Raw genomic sequence first — 25250 nt, forward strand, 5'->3', positions numbered from 1 at the left:
ATTGGACTCGCCCCAGTACAATTGTGATAATCGTTTAAATTTTAGGTGTTATGTTCCTTTTTAAATATTTTAAGTTGTTTCATTGGATTCCTTGGCCCAAAATATGTATAGGTACAAATTTTAAGCTTTCCAACTCAAATCTAACAGAGACTATGTCCAAAACCATTTTACAAAATGGCGGAATTTTGATGGTTCATGTCAAAGTTAAAATAGCTATATCTTTGGAACGGGTTAGAATTAGATGATAAAATTTTGGGGATGTTCATAACTTATTAAAGTCTTTGGGTGGTGCAAAAATCAGCAAATTCTGAGACTTCGGGTTGCATTTTCAAAAAAAAATTGGATGTTTTCATGTGGAATCGCCCCATATACAATGTTCGTTGTTATTTATTGAACAATGTACATAAATATTTATTAAATCAGTGGCAATTTTCTTGATTAGCGTTTGTATTGTTGCTTAAAGTGTATTTGTTGTGCAAATTTATAATAGATTTTACACTTGGCATACAACTTTAGCTAACTGTGTGTTCCTGTTAAAACCTTTACGCAGCTTGTTTGTGTTAAGAAAGTGTTTGTCAATTAGCTTCAAAAAGTATTTTCTCATTTTCTCTAAAATATACAGTGTCAAATTTACATTAGGGTTTTTTAGGGTCAATCATGAGGCCCCACATATAAGGGGGCCCCATATATAATAGGGAAATCAGTTTTAAGCTTTTCTTCCTAAATACCTGTCTTAAACCTAGTTACTTATTTGTTAAACAACATTCTAATTGAATAATAATATTAAACTATTATTATTTAAATGATAATTAAACAATAAATAAAAATAATTTACATAAAAAATTATGAGTAATTATGAATAAAAACATGCTCTATCTTATTGATATACAATAACCTGGCAAACAGCAAACTTTTTTTTTAAAGGAAAAAACAAGAAAATAAATAAAGAAAAATTATATATAATAAAATAATCATAACATATGTAAATTTGGTTATGAAATAATATATAAGTTTCAAGTCATTGAAACTAATATACAATTAGTTTAACTAAGGATTTAATCAACAAAGCTGAAGTTTTTTTGCGTAGTTTTTTTTGTAAGTTATGTTTTTTGTTTGTCTAATATCTAAGTTTAGTATCTTTTGTCTGTTATGTGTTTTTGTATTTATCTTTTAATGTGCTTAAATGCTTTAAAGAATATTAGTGAAAAGGATAACGATAACAAAAAAAAGGATAAGGATAAAAATATAAAGGTAGTTGGCACAAAAAGCATTTGATTGCTTGTTAATAATTCAAAATGTGCAGCTAACTCACTCAGACTGCGGACATTCTGCTCAAATATCACCTTCTGCTCAAATATCACCTTCCAAGAAATATAGTGTTGAGAGCTTACTTTCAGTGATTGATTAAAATGGGTTTCCTTAACCTTTATGGTTTTGCCTTACCTTATGGTTTTGCTTAACTTCTCTTAACGGGAGAATATATGATTATATGTATTATCTCTCTTTGGCTTCGTTAAGTTGATAGAACTCGATTCTTGGAGTGTCAGGTCAGCTGGAGACAAGTTTGCTGCAGTTTAAATTCATCCTTCTTTGTATAATGAGTGCAATTTAAAGAGTTTGTAAAGGTGTTTTTTTAATAAGGAAAGAATAGACTTGCACATGAAAAATTTAACGTTTTCTCATAAACACAAGAAAAGTGTGCATGAAGAGTTCCCTAATGCCAAGATTGCACTCTTCATTAACCTTGTGTATTGATAGCAAACTGCTTGATAGAAAGGTTGTTTCCTTAATTGAATTTAATCAAAAAAAGGCTGAGTACCTCAATCTTTCTAGAAACTGGCACTTAAGAGCATTAAAAGTAACATTATGAGGAAATTGAATGATATCATCATTGACTTAGCTAACTAAAAAGCTAGGAAATTACATTTGTAATTATGTCCTGCTTAAATTAAATTGACAATATTCTAATCTGACACTTGCATCTTATTCGGTAACGTTTATATTTAATCGTTTATATTTAATCGTTTGTATTTAAACGTTTATATTTAATCAAAAATTTGCAAAGATTTTTTTTCAATATCTTTGCTTCCAACAAGGCTGCAAGCAACTACTATTAGAGGTGGAAGCTACTGGAAGAGAAAAGATGAAGATTGTAGAGCAAGGTAACGATTGACAGATGAACTAAGGGATTGCAAATTATATGAATCAGGAAAGCAAGATGAAGGAAGCAAATACCAAACAACTTATGTTCAAGGAAAAAACTAGACAAGTAAGAGATTTTGGAGCATTTAGGAACAGTCACTGAAAAAGGATGAGACTTAATTGAATGACGAGTAACACGAAAATGAACTTTAATAGATGACACAAGAGACACTAGCTCTTCAGAGCAGTGCTTATTATAGTATTTGTAGGACAGAGAATGATAAGCAACAATACTACAATGCAATTTTGGTAGGAGGTTGGCTGCAAGAGTAGGTCTAACTATGTTTACAATGCGATATTGCACCTTGTCTAAAAGAGAGAGTATCATTGGAAGATCCACCCCCAGATATGGCAACGGTATTCCATACAAGGACAGATTTGAGATTTATAGAGATAAAGAATAGATTTCAGAGTAAGAAAGTGTCAAGCGCAATAAAGAGATGCAACCTTAGCAGATGCTAATTTTGCAATGGATTTGATATATGGTTTCCAAGAAATATTGTTAGTAAAAGTTAATCCTAGAAGATGAAAGGTAGATGACTCATCGAGTACATCACTGTTCATAAATATATGAAGATCTAAATTATTGCAATAACTATTGGCTTAAAAACATTGAGCTTTATCTGAAGTGCTGAAGCAGAAGTGAGATCCTTTTCAAGCTTGAATGCCCCCTCTAAGCAATTAGAGAGTGTTGGCTTCTTATCAAGACAAGAATAAATGGTAGTATCATTAGGGAACAATGCTACCTTAGATTTAAGAATATCTGGAAGATGGTTAATGTAAATTAAAATGAGTATAGGGCCTAGGATAGAACCTTGAGGAACCCCTAAAATTACAGGATATGAAGAAGAGTGTTTTCCATCAAGGACAACTTTTATACCATGATATACGGAAGGATTCAATAATCTTAAAGATGTTACCTGATACACCTTAATAAGAAAGCTCATGGAGAAGACCAGCATGCCAAACTTTATCAAAAGCCCTAGAAATGTCAAGTGTGATAGCCTTAACCTCTCCACTTCTATCTAATGCACAATAAAACCTATCACTTATTTTTGTTAGCAAATCAGCTGTAAAATAAGATGATCGATATCCATATTGATGATTAGAAAGTTATTAGATTCAAGAAGAGAGATTAAGTGTTTGTTAATTAAAGATTCAAATACCTTGCTTATGGTAGGAAGAAGAATAATGGGACGATAGTTAGACGAGTCAGTTAACTCTCCAGAATTTTTGAAAATAAGTATAATAACCCTAACCCCTAACCCTAAGCCTGATGCTGCTTTTCAGCCGGCTGGAAAACAAGACTTTGATAAGCACTTGTTAAATAGTTTTGAAAGTTGAAACAACTGACCCAAGAACACTTCTGCAAGACTATGACAGGTATGTTGTCCAGACCACAAGCTGTAGAAGAGTCTAAGCAGGAAATCACTTTAGATACAGAAGCTGGAGTGATACAAATGTCAAGCATTGGATCAACCTGTTTGTTGGGTATATCATGTGGAACGCCCCTAGTGGAATCAAGAGATAATATTGATGAAAAGTTCTTAGCAATCAATTCAGCTTTGTCTTTAGATCAGGTGACAAAATCTGAACCATACAGGAGAGGCGGGAATAACAGATTTGCCCTTGTTATTGATACTGGTAAAGATTTTCAAGAAGTCACAAGAGCCTAATTTTTGAGATGAAATACAAGATTTTATGACCTAAGGATAGCTAGGTAGTTGTAAGAAGTACTATGGTAAGGGGATTCTGATGATAAAGAAGAATGAGATAATAGTTTAAGAGAGACCAAAATGTGATCAGAAGCACCTACGGGTGAATGTAAAGAAACTGAGCACTGACTAGATCAGAATCTAGACATTAGTCGAGTAGAGAAGGTAAATGTTTCGGGTTTCCTGGAAAGTGAGTTGGAAAATTGACTGCTTAAGTTAGAGATTGAGAAAGGCAAAAGTTGAGGGCCTTAACGCCTGCAAAGTCACTGACACTAGAACCAAGCCATTCAGTGTAATGAGCATTTATGCCACGAACAACAGCGATATTGGCTGATGGTTAGAGAGAGAGGGGTTGGTTGATATGATCAGAAATAACATTGAAAAGACTGCAGTCTTAAGATAAGAAGATCAATATAGAACAAAGAAAATGGTGCTAAACAAAAGCACGTAAATGAATAGTCAGTGGGTTCAAACCTAGTTTCCCGACAAATAGGTAAATTCTTACGAATGTAAATGCAAAGGCCAAGCATGTGACTATTGGAGTCTTTGTGAATTAAAAGAAGATAACCATAAACACTAAGATTACAAAATGAGACAGTTGAAGGCTGTTGATAGTTGAAGACTGAAATTAGTCTCACAAAGAGCAAGTAGGTCTTGTGAACTATGCAAGATATAAGACTGAGCAGAAGAAAAGTTACTTTGAAGACCATGAATATTAGTGAATGATAGGTTTGGAGAACTTGGTGATAGCGATGGTTTCTTGTGTTTTATAGTTTTTGGCACTTTAGTCATTTTTAAATTTTTTAAAGAACTTGACTCAAAGCCTAAATAGTACTCAGATAGTATACTATTAGCAATTGCCAAAGTTGACAAAGAGTAACCTTTATGATATAATAAAGCAAGTTGAATATAGGCTTCCAATAATGCTTAGAAATCTAATTTCATACTCTTTTGTAATTTCCAATGATGATGTTTCCTTAAAAAAGTTTAATAACTAAAACAATAAATTAGTGGTTGAATTAGTGTCAAAAAACAAAATGGTCTAATGCTTTGTAATTATTCTTGTCCCCCAGATTCTTATTAGTTAGGGGTTTTTATATTCACACCAAAAATAACTTCAAGAAGCAAAAATATGTTAGTTTAAAAGTAATAATTTTAGTTTGCTATCTTAATCTCAATCAGGTTAAAATCAATCCAATGCTCAATGTTATGCATGCTTTATATTTATAACTCTCTCTTATATGCATGTATATATCACACATACATCATAGAGGATTCACTCACCTAAAATTGTAACGATAACCCAATCAACTTAAACTTCTAACAAAATAAACATAAAGTCAAAAGTCAAAAAAAGAAAGAGAATCTGGCACAAGACAAAGACTTTTTAGATGTAAAAAAAAAAACATTTTAAATTCAAATAAAGTAGTAATTATTTAATAATAGAAACTTTTTTGTTAACTAATTATAATTATGTTGTAACTTGTTTTAGATTCAGGTGAACTTGATTCAAAAAGAAATATGTAAGTATTCTAATTTTATTTATTCTTAGTATTATTAGCTGCAAGCTAATGACTAAAATAAAAAAGTCAAATGGTTTGGGTTAGGTTAACACATAAGTATATAAACTTAAAGTATTTAAAACTAATATTAAATTAAATATATAATCAATATTTCCAATTATTTTGCATTTTTTTGTTTCAAGCAGAAAACTGGGCATATTTTCAGTAATTTTACAGTTTATTTATCTTTATTTCAAATTTTTTCTTATTTTGACTATTTAAATTCAATTAGACTGATTTAAAATGCATTTTCTTATGTTGGTTGTTTAAGATGTTTATTTGATACAAACAATGGTTTGATGGTATCTTTGTTTTATCCAATAATTATTAGTATTGTTTATTAGTTCTAAACTTTAGCGTTCAGTTCTACTCTTAATAAGGATTTTTTTTTTTTTGAATGTTATCTTTGTTAATGGTAACACATTCATTAAAGCCTGTTTTCGAAACTTATTATGTTAATTAACATTAGTAAACTATCTCTCTTTTTTTGGGTTTACTAAGTGTTCCAAAATATTTTAATTGTCAAGTTTTTTCCTCAACATCAGTTCTTTGGATTTCGCTCCCTTCATTTTGTTTTCCTGATTCATATAATTTGCAATCTTTTAAGCCAGCTGTTAATCGTTATCCCACCTTATAAACTTAATTTTTTTCTTCCAGTAACTTCTAACCCTAATGGTGGCTGCTTGCAGCCTTGTTAGAAGTAAAGATATTTTTCAAAGAAAAAACAGACACAACTAGTTTAATACCAATTTATGAAGTTTAACAACAATAATTAAAAAAAGACTTATTTCTAACAAGCATAGCTATGGTAAAAAATTAAATATAGCTATGGTAAACAATTAAACAACAAAAATACATCTCAAAGTAGTATGTCTAATGTGAGGCGCTCTCCCACAGATAAAATAAATGTTTATTTGATCTGGAATTTTAGTCCAGATCTAATAAACTATGGGGTTTTAATTAAAGAAATTTTGGGAAATTTTTTTATGTTACAATATAAGTAAAAAATAATTTTCTACACGCCACTATACTGAAGGAACCAAATGTTTAACAATTTGCAAGATCAAAAGTTTAGTCTGTAGCGACAGTAGCATTTCATAAAGATGCTTTTGCATCAATCTGAAATGTGTTTTCTGTTGTCTTCAAAAACTTGTATCAGTTCTGCATTTCTGATTCATTTTTTGTAATGGATTGATTAAATGTGCTCATAGGAGCAACAGAACATTCAGCAGTGTCATAGATAACTTTCATAGGTTTAGCAATTCCTTTAGTATCATAAAATTCAGCAATTTCTTCCCAGGTAACAGTTCCAAAAAAATTAATACATTTAGCCAAGGTGAGTGCAAAGCAGCAGTTGATAATGATGTCACAAGATTTATTTACAAGCTTGAAGGTTAACTTCTTTTGTTTCATGAAGTTACTTCTTTTAGCTACTTCTTTTTCGACCTTGAAATTTTAAATTCTAAAGCAAAATTAAGCTTGGCCAACACTTCTTAAGCGTGCCAGATATACCTTTACAATATGCAATATTTTCTCTAGATTACAAGCAGTCACATAACTATCATCATTTTACTATCACCATAACCATAGATAACCATAGGTGGTTTCTCACTTGATGTAAATTTCCGGCAAATGACAACCTAATGACAATTTATGAGGGTTAATTTCTGATAGTTAATGAGGGCCACCTTATAAAACTAAAAATATAAAACAAAGCCTTTATAACTTTAAACCTTTATATAAAAGTGTTGAAAAACTATTTTAGTTTTCTTCCTTAGGGATTTCAGATAATACACATAAGTAATGTCTGGATGCCATTAAAATTCTTTAAGTTTACCTGCCTTCCAGGGAGGACAGATATAAATACAAGTAGACATTTTAGAAATAAAATAGAAATAGATATAAATTTTAAAAAGGTTAAATTTTTACAATTTAAAATGTAATTTTATAAAAAATTTGTTAAAACTGAGAAACTGGTGGGCAACAAAAATAATAAAAAAACTAAATATCTAAAAGACTGTTTAACTCATGACAAACATGTATTACTAATAGGTGGAAAAGTGGATTAGTAAACAACTAATTAAATAAATAAAGTGTACTTAAAATAATATTTTTTAATGTATATGAAGTCTAAAAAGATTCTCATTACAAATGTGTTATTTCAATAACTGCTGCATCCTTAAGTTCTTAAAAAAAGTACTTAATGATGCAGTGAACATTGAAGAGTACTTCTAAATTAAGGAATCTGGTTATTATGCATTTAGAGAAATATGCTACTTTAAAACACAAATAATTGCATTAATGGTATTGTTGGCATCAACAGTTTTTGGGCCCATCAAACCAGCAAAACAAGTGCATGGTCTTTTACATTATCTCTATCTCAACTATACCTAAATAAGTAGAGCTATTTGATGAATGTCACAAAATCAGACCTAGCATAAATTAGATTTAGCATTACCTTTATATATATTTTTATTAGATAAACACTAATGATGGTATAACCTCAAATTTTTTCCTGGTTGCATTCTAAAAAATGTTTGTCTTACTTAAGTTTTTCACAATGATTATCAGTTTCTCAACCGCAGAGGTAAAAACTGGGGCACCAACTGCACTCGATTTTAGCAACCAATACATATAGAGATTTTAATTCATTTTCATTATTATTAGTAACCACTAATACGACCATGTCATTACCACCATTTCATTATAAAACCTACATAAAGAAAGATAGTTTACTAATAGTAGATAATTTGAATTGAAAACTTTCTATTTACAGATGAAAAAGAAGATTTAAGAAAAATTTATAAAGTGACTTTTTAACTGTTGTTGCAAACAGTTCCAGCCAGTGCAAAAACAATGTCTAATGATTTAGCTCAAATCTGGAACAAAGCGAAAACTTCAATAACTTACCAGCCCCATATTGTATTAAAAGTAAAAGCATGCGTTGATGAATATAATTTAATTAAATAGAATTAAGAAAGAGCCAGTGAGTCACAGGTTGCTAGAGAAAAAGATTTTAGTATCAAATTACTGTTTGACATTTCACACAAGGATGCTAACAAGCTAATTAAAATTGATGAAGATAAGATATTTTTGGATGACTAACAGAATGCTTGTATAATAAAGATTGTTAGAGAAAATGTTAAGTTATCTTAACAAGAAGGACAAGCAACAGAGGGTCAACAAGCGGAACTAAAAAGATAGCAGGATGAGGCAAAAAGAAGACAACAAACAAATAATGTCATTATGCTAATTTAATCTTGATAGTGATACTGAAACATAAGTCAAAAAAGAGTTCCAAATGATGGTGGTGATTACAAAATGGAAATTCTGGTTTATAAAAAAAACTGTTAACCTAATTGTCTAATGCTTAACAAAGTCCTTAAAATGAAAAAGTAATATATTCTCAATGAAGATTTTTCTCCAGGTGTTTTATCCATGCACGATCAAATCAATTTATCTAAAAAAAAATTCTCTATTTTGGTTGCTGCAATTGCTAGAGAAAGTGGAGAGGACCTCCAAAGTACATCATTGTCAAGAGCAACAATCATCACAATCACATCTACCACTGTTCATTAACTGAAAATCACATTTGCCAGAAATTTACATCAAGTGAGAAACCACCTATGGTTATCTATGGTTATGGTGATAGTAAAATGATGAGAGACAGCACTAACTCTGAAGATACAAAGTCCAATGCTAATAGAATTGCTAGTTATGTGACTGCTTGTAATCTAGAGAAAATATTGCATATTGGAAAGGTATATCTGGCACGATATTTTCTCTAGATTACAAGCAGTCACATAATATACCTTTACAATATTGTAAAGGTATATCAACACTTCTTAGTGTAGATATACTTTTACAATATTGCATATTGTAAAGGTATATCTACACTAAGAAGTGTTGGCCAAGCTTAATTTTGCTTTAGAATTTAAAATTTCAAGGTCGAAAAAGAAGTAGCTAAAAGAAGTAACTTCATGAAATAAAAGAAGTTAACCTTCAAGCTTGTAAATAAATCTTGTGACATCATCATCAACTGTTGCTTTGCACTCACCTTGGCTAAATGTATTAATTTTTTTGGAACTGTTACCTGGGAAGAAATTGCTGAATTTCATGATACTAAAGGAATTGCTAAACCTATGAAAGTTATCTATGACACTGCTGAATGTTCTGTTGCTCCTATGAGCACATTTAATCAATCCATTACAAAAAATGAATCAGAAATGCAGAACTGATACAAGTTATTGAAGACAACAGATAACACATTTCAAATTGATGCAAAAGCATCTTTATGAAATGCTACTGTCGCTACAGACTAAACTTTTGATCTTGCAAATTGTTAAACATTTGGTTCCTTCAGTATAGTGGCGTGTAGAAAATTATTTTTTACTTATATTGTAACATAAAAAAATTTCCCAAAATTTCTTTAATTAAAACCCCATAGTTTATTAGATCTGGACTAAAATTCCTGATCAAATAAACGTTTATTTTATCTGTGGGAGAGCGCCTCACATTAGACATACTACTTTGAGATGTATCAACTGCTGTTCAGACGTAATTGTGACAAGCGCAAAAAAGCAAATAAATAATTTATGTTGCTTAACTAAGGGATTTCCGACATTTGAATGTTAATCACAATATTTCAAGGGATTTTTTGTTGTTTAATTGTTTACCATAGCTATATTTAATTGTTTACCATAACTATGCTCATTATAAATGTCTTTTTTAATTATTGTTGTTAAACTTCATAAATTGGTAATAAACTAGTTGTGTCTGTTTTTTCTTTAAAAATATCTTTACTTCTAACAAGGCTGCAAGCAGCCACCATTAGGGTTAGAAGTTACTGGAAGAAAAAAATTAAGTTTATAAGGTGGGATAACGATTAACAGCTGGCTTAAAAGATTGCAAATTATATGAATCAGGAAAACAAAATGAAGGGAGCGAAATCCAAAAAACTGATGTTGAGGAAAAACTTGACAATTAAAATCTTTTGGAACACTTAGGTACAGTCACAGTAAAAGAATTAGATTTCATTGAATGATGAGTAACGCTCGTCATTCAATCAACTCTAATTGAGGAATAAATTCTAATGAATCACACGTCTAAAATATTAAAATATTATGATTACTATATGTATTAATTGTATTAATGTATTAATAATGTATTAATAATGATTACTATATATATTAAAATATTATGATTACTATAAAAATATTATGATAAAAAATTTTATTTTATTTTAAAAAAGTTTTTGAATAAAGATATAAAATTTTTATAGCTTTTTTAAAACTACTAATGCTCTCACAAACCTTTTTACTTTAAAGAATCTCAAAAAAATTTTAATAATGAAGAAACATATTTTTGCTTTTTTTTCCATTATTGCATAATTTTTTAATACTTATTTAAGCAACATTTTATTTTAAATGCGTTTCTTACTAATTTTTTTTATGTAAAATGACTAACTTAAAAAAAGTTCAAATTTTGCTGTTAAAAAAAAAGTTGTATTTTTGTACGAACTTTATTTCATTATTGTAAACTAACTTACGCGGAGATAAAAGTGGGGATGGTTGACACTCGCCATTTCTGCCAAAGCCTGTACACACACACACATATACATATACCATTAAATTGCCTAAGTTTGGTCACGATGTAACTTTGGTCATTTAAGAAAAAATATAAAAAAAGCATGCTAAACTCAAATTTTACAAACTTTTTTTTCTCAATTAATATTTGTAATTAGTTTGTAAATATGAACCTATAAAAAAGAAAACATTATGTTTATATGCAACCTGCTAAAATAATTCTTTAGCAATACAGCTATTTGAAAAATTGTATACTATTAAAATCTAAAATAAGCAAATTATTATAATAAATGATCAAATTTAATCTTAGTATTATTAAGAATCACCAAATTAATTATATTTACAACAAAAAAAAAATTAATAAATTTTGAAAAATTATAAAATTATAAAAATTATAAAAATTAGTGAAATACTTTAACTTCTGTCATTCAAGAATAAACAATGAACGAGACAATTAGCAGTAATATTGTGAAATGTTGATAAGTGTTGCAAATGTAAAATTTACAGGTAACCTTTACCTGTAAATTTACCAGTAAATTTTGACATTTTTATAATGGATACACACCATGATAATTTCTTTGAATAAAAAATTTGTTCATAATTTCAAAACTAACTGGATGGTTCTTTGAGTTCTAAAAAAATGTCAAGCTTGTGACATTTTTTTTTGAGATAAAATACAGCTCAACAACAATTATGGATGCATTGTGAATCCTGTGACGATTGGTTGTGTGGATCTTGCTGTTCTACTATGGTCAATGATACGTGCACGAATTGCCAATAAATATACAAAGCTCTTTTAAAGCAAAGTAGTGTTTTTTTTTGTTAATTGAAAAAACTTTTTTAAATTAATTAAAAAATATATTTTTAATTTTATTGAAAAGTGACAAATGTGATGATGGCCAAAGTAATAAAATAGTTGACTAATTACAAAAAAAATTAAAAATACTACTACTTATATTTAAAAAGGCTTTTTTTATGTGCTCCTTCTTGTTTTCTTTGGTGCCCCAAAATACTCTTTTTTTTTTGAGCCCGGAGCGACACCCTCCTTAGTTACTGGTATTACCTGAACTTATATCATAATTTTACAATAAGACAACATTTAAAATTAGTTTTCATTATTTGTGACGTTAAGTTAGAGAGGCTGTTGAAAGGAGAGATGGTTGAAAGTTTGGTCAAAGTAGATGTTTTCATTTTAAATTAAATATTGAGTACTAGTTGTTTTTTTTATTTTTATTGTTTTTACAATATCATTTATCAATATAATTTTCTGTATGTTTCAGGAAAAAAAATTGAAGTTTTTTATTTATGTGTGATAAAAAAATGTTCAAAGCTAAAGTGACCGAACTTAGGCAATTTTACAGTATAGCCCTAAAAGTTAGAAGCTGTATATTTATATATACATACATTGGCATTCTGCAAAGCCAATCTAACTGCAAACCTAGAAGTATTTGGTGTTGGTAAAAAATTGCCGGCCTTGTTTCTATGGTTTATGTTAAATTTTTTTTATCAAAATTTTTTTTTTGCTGTCATATGTTATACCTCTTAAAAATTAAAGTCAGTAAATTGTTGCCGACCTCATTTTTTCTAGTTCCGCGAGCTGTATATGTTAAGTTGAAAAATTATGTTGAAAATTAAGTTGAAAAATTAAAAAGTTGAATTAAGTTGAAAAATTTAAAGGTTATTTGACTGTTTTAAAAAGTTTTATAAAGTTATGTGACTGAAAAGTTTACAGCAGAAACAGAGGGATTTAATTTTATTATTTTTTAATTCTAGATTTAAAAGATTTTTTTTGAACTAAAAAATATGATACTAAATAAAATAAATTTAAAAATTATTTTAAATATTTGCAAATAAAACTTTGTGGCAAATATATATATGCATTTTTGTTTTTCTTTATAAACAGACAAAATAGAAATGTAACATTTACTTCTTTAATTCAAATTTTTGGTGGCATTTTTGCAATTTTTAAAATAAGTTGAATAAAAAATCTTTTTTTAAAGCCAAAGAAGAATTCCATATGGTTGTATATTCAAATTTGATTTACATGAAGATGTAGAGTGTACATTAGTTGAATTTAAACTCCTCAAAGATGATAATTGGTCGTCTATGAGTAATATAAAGGAATCACCTCCGTATTACTTGACAAGAAAAAAGAATAATGAGATCTTTATCAAAGTTGAAAGTTTGATATGTGAGGAGGAAAAAGTTTATTTCAGGTTTTCGTTTCAAGATTCAAAAAGCAAGGTTGTTTGTTGCAAAATAACAGGTATTGTTTGTAGTGTTTTCTTAGTGTTTGCGCTATTTTTTAGACCAGAAAATAATTAAAAATAGTTGAAAAAAATTAGAACCTTAGATTCTGATTCTAGTTTTTTTTGACTATTTTTAATTTTTTTGTAAAAATTTTATTTATTTATTTCACAGCAAATTTTTAAATACTTTAGTTACATAGTCATTTAAACCAAACTGCAACCAATTGTTAAATGCAGTTCTACCAACTTTATAAATCTTTTTTAGTTTTTCAAATTGACTGGGAATTTACTTATATGTACAATTGCATTGCCAAAATTTAGCTGTTTCCATATCTCCTTTAAACATTATATGCGCTTACATTTAGTAGAAAAAATAGAATTTAAAACTTTGATATTCTACAAACTCTGCACATCTATAAGTTACCTAATATATATACAATATACTACTAAGAATAACTATAAAAAGTATGTTCTGTATGTTCATTTATAGGTTTTTCAAATATCTTATATTTTATGAAAGAGTTTTATTGTCATATTTTACAACTTCTGTAACAGTTAACACCAAAGCAAATAATAGTTTGACTTTTTTATTGCCTAATATTTTACCTATAAGCAAAGAAACAATTTTTTCAAAATCATATACTGAAAAGGATGCACAATGAAACTGTTAGTATCTTGCAACATTTGTACTGAGGCTGCTAATCATACCCAACTTGTCGATGCTGTCTATACCGATTTAGCTAAGGCCTTTGACCAGGTACCACAAAAAAGACTTACACATAAATTGAAAGCTTATGGCATACAATGAATGGCCTTAGAATGGATCAAATTATGGCTATCTAGCATGTACAAAGAGTTGGACATGAAAAATCTGAATGGAAAAAAGTGATCTGAATGGAGTTCCTCAAGGATTTGTTTTAGGGCCCTTACTTTTTGTGATATACATAAATAACCTAACAGAAAACAACTATATAAACTTTTATGTGGGCTTCAACAAAATAATGAAAATTATAAAAACCCTATCCTTGCAAAACAATATTGACAAAGCCGTTGAATGGAATAGAAATTTGGGCATGTTTTTTAATCTTGATAAATTTAAGGTTGTGCATATTGGTTGCAAAAAAAAAGTAAATCAGCAGATAATTTATCTGTTGATTTAATTATTGTTATCCATTAAAATGTACCACAGTTAAATATGACTGGGTGTATCTGGATTTTACGGAACTGAATTATGCAATCCAAATCTATGACATGTTATTCAGTTTATTTAATATTTGTCTGGTAAAGTTGTAGTTTCATTCATTATTATTTAAAAATATTTCATCTCATTTTTTTGCTTCTTTTTTAATAAGATTTTAATAAGATACAGTGGTAGCTCAAAAAATTAGAGTCGCCCTAAATTCTTCATAAAATATGTATTTGAAATACCAAATTGTTTGTAGTTATTTGATTTCAATTTGTAGATGTCACAAATATGGATTACGCCACATCTTGGCATTATTTTATCATAGTGGCAACACATTTTATTGCATTGTAATAAAGTTAGTAGCATTTGAGTTATTTGTACGGTAGTTTTTTGAATACACGTGGATTTTTGACAGCAATATTTAGTCCAATATTTAGAACAAATTACTTTTATTTTCATATTTTTCACTGAAAATTATTATTTATTTTTTTTCTGAACAAAGGTAAGTGCTTCTTCTATTTGAATGTTTAAAAAATCATATATTTTTTTGTCTCTATTTATTCAAACATTTATTTTTCAACATAACCTAAACTTCTTTTTTTGTTATCTTTAAAGCAATGGGAAAACAAAAGAATATTTCACCATCTCTAATTGGACTGATTCAGGGTTTTATATTCAGGGTCTTATATTGGCTGGAAATAGCTCTAATAGACAAATAGCAAAGAGTGTAAAGGTTTCTAGGGCAACAGTCGATAGAATTAAGAAAAAAATGGGGAAAAATGAACCATTGTTGTCAGTAAAGAGGAAAAACTGTGGCATCCACTATAGAGATCATGACGGATAAAACCAATTTTGTGAGAAGAAGAGAAGGCGAGAAGTTTAATGAGGACTGTTTTGTGCAAAGAGTAAAACACCCACTCAAAATAATTGTGTGGTCTGTTATAAGTGGCCAGGGAACAGGAAGGCTGTATATTGTACAAAATACTATGAGCCAGGATCAGTACATTAAAGTTCTCCAGGAACGCCTCATACCTCGGGCAAAGGAGTGTTTTCAAGATGGAAAATTTATTTTTCAACATGATTCGGCTCCATGCCATAAAGCAAAAAGCGTATCTAAGTATTTAGACAACAAAAAAATTACTGTTTTACCCTGGCCAGGAAATTCACCAGACCTAAATCCAATAGAAAATTTATGGGAACTTTTAAAGCGGGAAATGTCAAAAATTTCGGTAACTAATAAACAAAAATTAATTGAAAGATTAATTGAAGTGTGGCACCATAACAAAAACATTCAAAAACAGTGCTTAAATTTGATAGAGAGCATGCCAAGGAGAGTTGCAGCCGTCATCGCAGCTAAAGGTGGTCATACAAAATATTGATGTCGATGTAGATGTTAAAGTGTATCTTTTTTTTTTGTAATAAAACATATAAAAGTTATCACTGTTTTTTTTCTAAAATACCTAAATGTTCATGAACCAATTGAGTTAGAAATTCAATGTATGCCAAAATCATCGATTTTGGCACCTAAACCTTAAAAATGTGGAAATTTTATGGTGGCACTAATTTTTTGAGCCACCACTGTAAGATTATTAAGTTTTTAAAGAAGTTTAAACTCAATATTTTGTATTTTTTTAGATAAAATTAAATTTACATTGAGTTTATTTTTTTGTAAACTTTGTAAACTTTTGCACTACCCTGAGTTGATTTGTGTTAATGGTTGAATAATTTTTTTTATGAGGGGGATAGTGTTTTTTACTTTAAAAATAAACATTTTTTTAAGTTTATATTTAAAGAACGTATAAATTCATTAACTCTGCAGACTTCAGCCCTTTTAATATTTAACACATAACTACTGATTATTTCATTATATTTTTAATTTTGGACTGTAGAAAGCGATGTCATAAACTGCAATAAATCTTCACAAAGTGTATACTTATGAATTGTTTACAAATTTTACAAAAAAATATAAAGAAAAAAAACATTTTTTTTTAAAGTTGGTTTTGTGTTAGGTCTATTACAAAAATCAGCTATGTTAAATCATTTCCCCAATATCATCTGCTTCACCATCTTTGCATTCTGCTCTATGACCCATGACCTATGGTGTCAAAATTGTATTAAAAATGGTGAAATTTGCTTATTGCAAACCAAGATTATTGGTTTCTAGGTTAACTCATTGTTTTGACTATAGTAACGTTTCTTTTATAGTGGACTGGCCACCAATTTTTAACATTGTGAGTCAGATCTCTAGTAGTAATCAAAGAAAGTTTTTAGTGGTTGATGTAGAGCTCTCTACATCAACCACTAAAAACTTTCTTTAATTTCTACTAGTTTATATAATTTTTCTTTCTTCAACACTCTGTCAATTTTTTTTATTTCTTGTAAACTGTTATGCCTTCTTAACTCTTTTTTTAAATTCAAAAAGTCATGTTCACAGGACAAAAAGCTGTGCTTTCTGATTGGAAAAAATTGATTATAATTTTTAATCCACTTATTGTCGGTAAGCGCCAATAAGAGTTTGGAAAAACAACGATTTTCATTTTGCCCCCCATAATTATTGGCATAAAAGTTGAGTTCATTATACTTTTGAGGAATGGTAGACAGGTAGTGCAAAAGAAATGAACAAGTTTCATCTGGAAACTTTCTAGCCTACCCCTCATAGTAAAGATTGATTGTTGCAACATTTCTCTTCACACCTTTAATAGAAAATACTCTAACCAAAGACTGCTTAAAGTAAAAAAGCTTATGCACAGATATTTTGGGCAGTGAGATATTGTGAATAAAATCTACTGCTAGGTACAAAACATTTTTTTTTCTTAGCGTCTTGTACATCTTGTTTTATGGTTTGGTAATATGGTTATGTACTGCTAACTCAGCTACTGCTGTTTGCTTAGTCGCATCATTAAGGTAAGATGATTTTATCTACAGCTTCAACTCTTCGCATGTGCAACAGGTTTCTCATTGATGTTGCCCAAAACATATTTATATACTATTATAGTATTATGATAGGACTGGTAACTGAACTTTACCCCTTCATTTTCTTTCATGAATAATTCATACATCGTTTTTATGTTCAAACCTTCACTCAAAAAATATCTTTCCTTACCGCCATAGTGGATGAGTTTTTTGGAAAGGAGTCTACATGAGCATGCTAGTACCCTAGCTAGTATATCATGACTGGTAATGTAATTTGTGTGTACTCCTCTCAAATCTTTAAGTGCGGCCGTGGCGCAGTGGTTAGAACGCTTGCTTTATAAGCAGGAGATCCAGGTTCGAAACGAGCTCTGGACATATTTTCGCGTCACGGTAAGGAAGGAGGCATAAACTTCCTGGTTAAATGCACTTCCGTGGTGCTCTGTGACAAGGCCGTTAGGACTTCTTGGGGCACCTAAAATAAATAAAAAAATTAAAAAAGAAGTGCTTTCCATCCATTTTTAAACCCTTACTCTTCGAACCCTCTTTTCTGAAACATATTCTGAAAAATATTAATAGAAATGCCACACATACCTGTACTTGTTCTCCAATTAAAACATGATACTTGAATTCTTTTTTGTTTCCACTGTTACTTTTTCTTTTTTGTCCAGTATCTTCATTGGCAACATGACTTCCTCCATCCTTCAAATTTTAAAACTTTTGGAACAAATAATAGCGAACTATAATGCAACTGTTCGCACATTTATAAAACCTTTTTTTTTTTGAATTTAATGTAATTAAGTGGCCTGTTGTAATTTTTCAGCTTGAAGCCTTAAAAGTATTTGCCTTTCTTATCAGTAACTTTTTAAATCAAATATTTTTCATGTTGGAGTTTTTCAAATTCTTTTTTTTTTTAATAAATTCAAACAATCCTATGTTTTCAATAGGAAATACATTATTAACCACTTTAATTTTATCAGTTTGCATGGAAACAGATGATTAATGCGATTGGCAGTAAATTAACACACATAGTTAAAAGAAATTGGATTTTACTGTCATTCCAGATTGTTAGAAAACCCTAAAGTTTAGCTCGCACCTTAGTTGTAGTTGGTGGATCTTGGCAAAGATTTTTCTAAGTGCTAAATGTAAATTCCCACTTGTTAAGACATATTTTTATAGCAGCATTTTTCTGGAAAATCCATCTAGTTCCACTGCATTTTTTGGATTGATATCCACCAACATGAAGTTCTATTCCTTCTTTGTTCGTATTGTGGATTTCTTTTAGTTGACAATTTTTTTTGGTGCTTGTAATTTTAGATAAAATAAATTTTGAAGCACTCATTAACTTCATCAAAGCCTTTTGATAAAACATCCTTCAGTGCAACTCTGAGCGATGAGCAACACACCATATAAATACTATCCAGGGTGACTTTTTCTGAAGAATAATGTAAACACTTAGATTATTTCCTCCGTTAACAAAAGCACCGTCAGAAGTAAAACATGAACCTTATTTTCAAACTCTTCAAATTTAATAATTCTTTTCAACAATCTGCAATTGCGTCGTATACACCAGTAGCTGAAAAAATTCTTATACCTATGAATATTGTTTTTACTTGAACCCTAACATTTCCCAGGTTCAGTGTCAAAATAAGCTGGGCAAACAACTTCATCCTTTAATGTTGCACTATCTGTTGATCATCCAAAAAATGCATTTGAAAAGTTATCCTTCACTTAATCTTGCATTCAAATTGCTGATATTCATTGCTTTAACTTTCACGTTTAAATCTATGGAGTATTTCAGCCAATTAAAAGTAAAAACATCAGTTAGTTCCGACTTTTTTCCATGGTTCCTACTGTAACGCTTTGGGAGTAAAAGAAGTAGTCAAGATAAGAATAGTCAAGATAAGCCCATAAAAGAAATCAGAAGTAAAGCCTGTAAAGAAATCGATTGGAATTTCGCTCCTCTGAATGAACCAAGGATTTTCTTTGGTACTTTTTTGGCAGTTCAAGTGATTTAGTTATAGCAACTGTTGTAGCTTTTTGAGTACTACATTCTACACAATCCTCTACCTTCTCTTGTTAATTTGTATTGTTTGCAGTTTAGAACGCTGATAGTTATTTTCATTGTAAAGAAATTTTTACTTCATTACTCCTTAAAAGTCAATTGAGTCAAATACAATAAGATTTATTATTTATAGTTATTGGCTATTATATAATTCAAAAAATCTGCACGCTCCACTTGTACTCATTAAAATGCAATTAAATCAAAAGCAATATGATATTTGCTATTATTTAATTCAGCAATTCCACGGACTGCATGTCATTAAAATTCAACTAATTCAAAGAATATTTATTTTGAGTATTAGTTTTACAGGTTTTCATCTAAAACCTGTAAAAGTTTTAATGTAAAACCATGATTTGCAATTTCTTCATCAACTTCAAGTCCTGAGAAGAAATAAGGAATGATTTTCAAATTCTTTATCAAATTAATATTTATCCAAATTAAAATATTAGTGCTGCAATGATATTATGGCTTTATTCAACTTTTAACTAAAGTTTTTCTGAAATAAAAAAACTAGAAATTTGTTTAATTTATACCTGCTATATTGTATTGTTATTTATACTTTGAATTGGCTTATTGGGATTCAATATTTGGATTCGATATTCTGGGATTCAATATTGAGACTCATAGGATTCTATATTGTGGGATTTGTCAACACTATGCCCTTTTGCTAACCCTAACTCATAACCCATAACCCTAACACTAAACCTAACCTGAAAGTTGCAATCTGTATGTTTGTGTTCTGTCTGAGTCTCGTGCACAGTGTTCACTCACCCATAAGTTCTTTCTGTATGTTTGTGTTCAGTCTGAACCTCCTGCGTGGTGTTGAGTCATCTCTAAGTTGCTATCTGTATGTTTGTGTTCTGTCTGTTTATGTTTATGTATGTTTGTATTCTGTCTTAACCTCTGGCGCAGTGTTTACTCACTTGTTTAAGTATATATGTGTTCTGTTTAAATGTTCTGTTTAAATGTTTCAATCTCTTTTGATGCAGTGTGAGTACATTAACTAACTAGACACTTTAACTATAAAACCTATATTCACTCTTATCTCTGGTGACTTGTTAATTATATTATTTTTCCTAAAGCATTTTAAAAACATCATGTCCAATATTCCAAGTTACTGTTTGCAGAAAGTAGCTCCTTTTAATTATTCCTGGTCAGGTCAGGTTCAGGATCATTGCGATCACTCCACTACTGGTATTTTGTAACCCAGTACTACTTGACCCATGCCCTGCTGCCTTGTAGAGTCTGTTTTTCAAGTCAAAGGCTAGGAGAAGCAGATTCTGATTTAAAAATCCCCTGCCTTGGGGCTCTTGGATGAGTAAAGGCAAAAAAATGGTGTCTCAATAAAAATACTTATCTTGAGCAGATATTAACTGCATCTAGCTAAATTTCCCCTGCCTTGGGGCGCTTGGTTGAGTAAAAGCTAGAAATGGTATCTCAATAAAAATACTCATCTTGGCAGATGTTAACTGTATCCAGCTACTCTCTAGTAAAAGGCCTCCTTGGCAAAGACTTTACAGGTAAGGAAAGTAATTCTGCTAACAAGTCTTGAACCCCTTCTTCATCTATTAGGCTAGCGTAGATGTAAACCTGTTACATGGTTTCCTGCCTCTGATAACAAATGCTGGACACTTCTCACAGGCAGGAAACTTCTCATGCTTGAGTCTTCTTGACAATGGCTATGCAACTCTTCCTGTTATCTCCTAATGAGAGTATAGCTATAAAACTCAGGTTTTTTTTTTAATTAGATTATTCACCTCCCCAAGGCCCGAGGGGGGCCACTACAGTCGAGGAGGCTACTCATTTTTTTGTGTTTTTTTATTGTTTTTTTTTTACTTTTTATTCGTGGTGCAACCCTCTCTCAACTCTTTAACTCCGAAACACGAACCTTGCCGAGCAAGGTCGCTGCGCGGAGAATCTAAGTTAAACGCGGTACTTCCAGGGACGTTTAATTGAACTCTGTGGTAGCTCTCATAGAGGCTATTTCCATCAACAGCTGCAACGTATCAAAGTATTAACAGTGCCATGTTGCCCATGGGTGGTGTCCCTATTAATGCTTTTAATGCGCATTGTTGAGGCCACATCTGGAGTCCTATGTTACAACTTAAGGCTATTTAACAGGACTAAGAAAATTGCATAGCTTATTGCTTAGGCGGCTGTGCTCCATCTATGAATGAGTAAAGTTCTCTTTAAACTTAAAACATGCCTAAAGTAACCCAAAATATTAAACATGAAAAGCCATCCCCACCACCTAACTGTTTTGATATATCTTTTACTAATATTCATGATTTGCGAAGCAACCTTCCATCAGTTGAATCTTAACTCTTGTCTAAATTCACCAGACTTGCTTGCTCTTAGTGAGACTAATTTAAATTCAGTTATTCTTTCTTTTGATCTCAGTGTTGATGGGTACTGTCCTTTGATTCATAAAGGCTCCAATAGTCACATGGTTGGCTTAGGGGTATTCATACGCATCACTTCATCTATTTGTCATGAAATCATTTTTTAATCCTTTTACTATTATTTTATGTGCTTCCGCTCTTTATCAACTTTCTCTTTTTTCTTTATTGCTTTCTTCTTCCTGAAAGTCTGCACTTTTTTAAATATCATTTCTGATCAAATTGAACTCGCTCTTTACCCCTCTGCCAATAGTGTTGTTATTGTTGACTTTAATGCTCATCACCCTGAATGGCTCATCTATAGCCAATGATCTGCTGGCACTAAAGCCTATAACTTCTGCATTTCTCAATCTCTTACTCAGATAGTTAACTTTTTGACTCGTTTTCCTGATACCCCTGATCAATTACCTTGATATATATCTGGTTCTGATCCTAGCTTGTGTTTAGTTTCTCTTTTTTCTCCTTTTTGTGGTTTTGACCATCCAATCACTTAAATCTATTATCTTGTACTTCCTTTACAAACTCACCCTTTTATTGCACTACTTACTACAACCCTAAAGCTGACTGGGATTTTGTTTGTGATGGTTCTTGGGCTGATATTTTTTCCCTCTCAGCTGAAAAATGTGCCTCCTATGTAACCTCCGAGATTCAGACAGGAATGGAAGCTTTTATTCCTTTTTGTTGGTTCCAAGTCAAGCCTCATTCTACTCCATGGGTTTCATTGTATTCTATGGCTTAGGGTCCAGACAACATTTCTGTCATAGTCTTACAAACTTGTTCTCAGGAACTCTTTTCAATTCTCTCTAAACAATTTAATTAATGCTTGATTGTCTCTTGTTTTCCTGCCTGCTGATAAATGGAATCTGTTGTTCTAGTTTTCAAAAACTCTGGTGGCAGTTCTGACCCCTCTAATTATTGTTTGATCAGTCTTATTTCTGTTATTAGCAAAGTCTTTGAGTCTTTGATAAACAAATTTCTCACATTCCATCTAGAGTCAAATACCTTACTTTCAGACTTTCAATAAAATTTTCTATAAACTTATTTCATATGGTATATCTGGCAAAGTTTTTGAGATTATCAAATCCTTTATTTCTATCCGTTTTATTAAATTTATCTTTGAAGGCCAACGCTTTTCGTCATTTCTAGTAATTTCTGGGGTACATCAAGGTTCTATCCTTGTGTTTTATTCGTTTTTTTATCTACATTAATGATCTTCACGACAATCTAATACAGCTCTTCATGTGCTCTTCATAACAATCTAATACAGCTCTTTTTGGTGATGAATCAACTTTATACTCTTAATCTAATCTATCCTTGGGTCCTATTTGTTTTTTATCTACATTAATGACCTTCATAACAATCTCATACAGCTCTTTTTGGTGATGAATCAACTTTATACTCTTGTCTTGACAAAAATTCTTCTCTTTTTAATCGCTCATAACATGCAGCCAATCTTGAATTTAATCTCACTTCTATAACAGATTATCGAGCTCACAGTGGCTTGTAAATTTTAACTCCGACAAAGCTCATGGCAAAACAACTATAGCAGTACTGTTGACGTACCTATATTAATGAATGGCAACCCTCTCACTGAGTCCTTTTCTTTATTTCTTCATGAATTATACAATCTTGAATTATATACAATCAACAATCTTGGATTATATACAATCAATTGCTAAATTACCATCTGCTAAGGTTGCTTCTCTTTATCGTACTCACCATTTTCTCCCTCTTGTTAACATTCTCTACCTCTACAAATCTCTTATTCGCCCCTGTGTGAAATACTGTTGTCATATTTGGGATGGTTCTTTTAATGATGCTCTTTTTCTTCTAGTCTAGTTCCAAAAATGCAACATAAACATTGTTGGACCTGCTTTATCTGCTAAGCTTCAGCCTCTTTTCCATTGTCGTAAAGTTGTATCTCTTTCTCCTTTTTACAAATACTATCATAGTTACTGCTCAAAAGAGCTACCATCAACTAAAACTCAATCTCGCTTAACTCTTGTCATTCAGCAAAGTTTTATTTTTTTACTGTACCTGTCTCTGCATGCTCTAAAAACTTTTATTTGTCTGTTTTTTTTCCCGCACTTCAACGCTTTACTACTCTCTCCCATCTTCATGTTTTTCTGACTCTCACATCCTTTAATTTTTTAAGTCTTCCGTCAAGCATTTCCTACTTCTAATTTATATTATTTTTTCCTAGTAATTCCAAACATAAAAGTGGTTGCTTGAATTCTTGTTGGGAGTGAATCAGAATAAAATTTTTTTTATAAATTTACTATTATGCGGATTAAAATGATAATACTTGTTTATTTAATATCTCACTTCAGCATTTCTTAAAGTATTTTAAACAATAGTCAACTGCAGGCCTTGTTTTGAAGCATTATGCATAGAGCCATTTATGTACGCCTTAATTTTACATAACCGGTTAGGGATTTTGGTTAAGGGACTTTTTATCATTTTTTTAATTTTTAAATTATTCTATTAGCCGTAAGATAAAAAAAGTAATTAATTTTTTTTTAAAAAGCACGTTAGCTTTACAATGGCTTTTGTTTAAAAATATTTGTTACAAAAGTTTGAATGACTACTATGTTAGATATAAGCGCTAATTACTAATGAAAAAAACTCAAATAAAATTCAAATTTTTTTCTTATTTTGTTTTTATTTTATTGGAATGATTGGTTTTTTCTCTTACAAAAGGCTAATACTTTAAGCTTGAAGCAAAGATTATAATAACATAGTTTAATTCTGATAAAAAATTATATGATTTAATTTAATAAAAATATAATTTTATTCTGATAAAATAATATATATTATTTAATTTTGATTTAAAAAATATATTTAAGTTTATTAAAATTAAAGTTAATGCTTGGGTTTAACTTAACTGTCAAAGTTATTTAAAAATATTACTATTTAAATATTACAATATAATTATGTTTAATATTTAAATTTTACTTGTTTCATAAAAAAAATCAGCTCATTTTTATCGTAATTGTTTTTTTTTAGTTTTCCTTCCGAAACATTTTTTTTACTCAATTAAATTAAATTTTAGATTAACGGCTGCATCAAAAATTTGCATAAAATGTAAGTTAAACTTTTTTTTTTATAATGCAAGTTAAATCACAACTATTTTTAATAAACGATATCTTCAGCGATATAATTTTAATAAATGATGTTTGGAAGACTAATCATTGCTTTCACAACAAAGTTGTTAATAAAATAATAAACTTTTAATAAAGGTAAATAAAGTAACATAACTTTGTTATTTGTTACTCTCTAATTTTTTTAAATTAAAAAATCGTTTGTTATTGCAAAGCAGCAATAGAAAATTCAAGAGATAATCATTTAAAAAATTGACATATTTTAATTCATTTATG

General features: G+C 30.0%; 1 protein-coding gene across 4 annotated transcripts in view; it reads left to right on the forward strand.

The window, feature by feature from the left end:
• The window catches only part of LOC136090455 (uncharacterized), a 63439-nt gene that overhangs the window by 9515 nt on the left and 28674 nt on the right, over nt 1-25250 (forward strand). For 2 of the 4 annotated variants that reach the window (XM_065817134.1, XM_065817135.1), the window contains exons 2-4: nt 5410-5440; nt 13065-13330; nt 24926-24957. Coding sequence is in view for 2 of the 4 variants with exons in the window: in XM_065817133.1 (XP_065673205.1) it covers nt 5410-5440; nt 13065-13330 (297 nt within the window). In the remaining 2 variants the exon portion in view is untranslated. The remainder of the gene's footprint in view (nt 1-5409; nt 5441-13064; nt 13331-24925; nt 24958-25250) is intronic. The other 2 variants (XM_065817133.1, XM_065817132.1) reach the window with 1 other exon arrangement.

The sequence above is a fragment of the Hydra vulgaris genome, chromosome 14 (assembly GCF_038396675.1).
Source record: "Hydra vulgaris chromosome 14, alternate assembly HydraT2T_AEP".
Taxonomy (NCBI): domain Eukaryota; kingdom Metazoa; phylum Cnidaria; class Hydrozoa; order Anthoathecata; family Hydridae; genus Hydra; species Hydra vulgaris.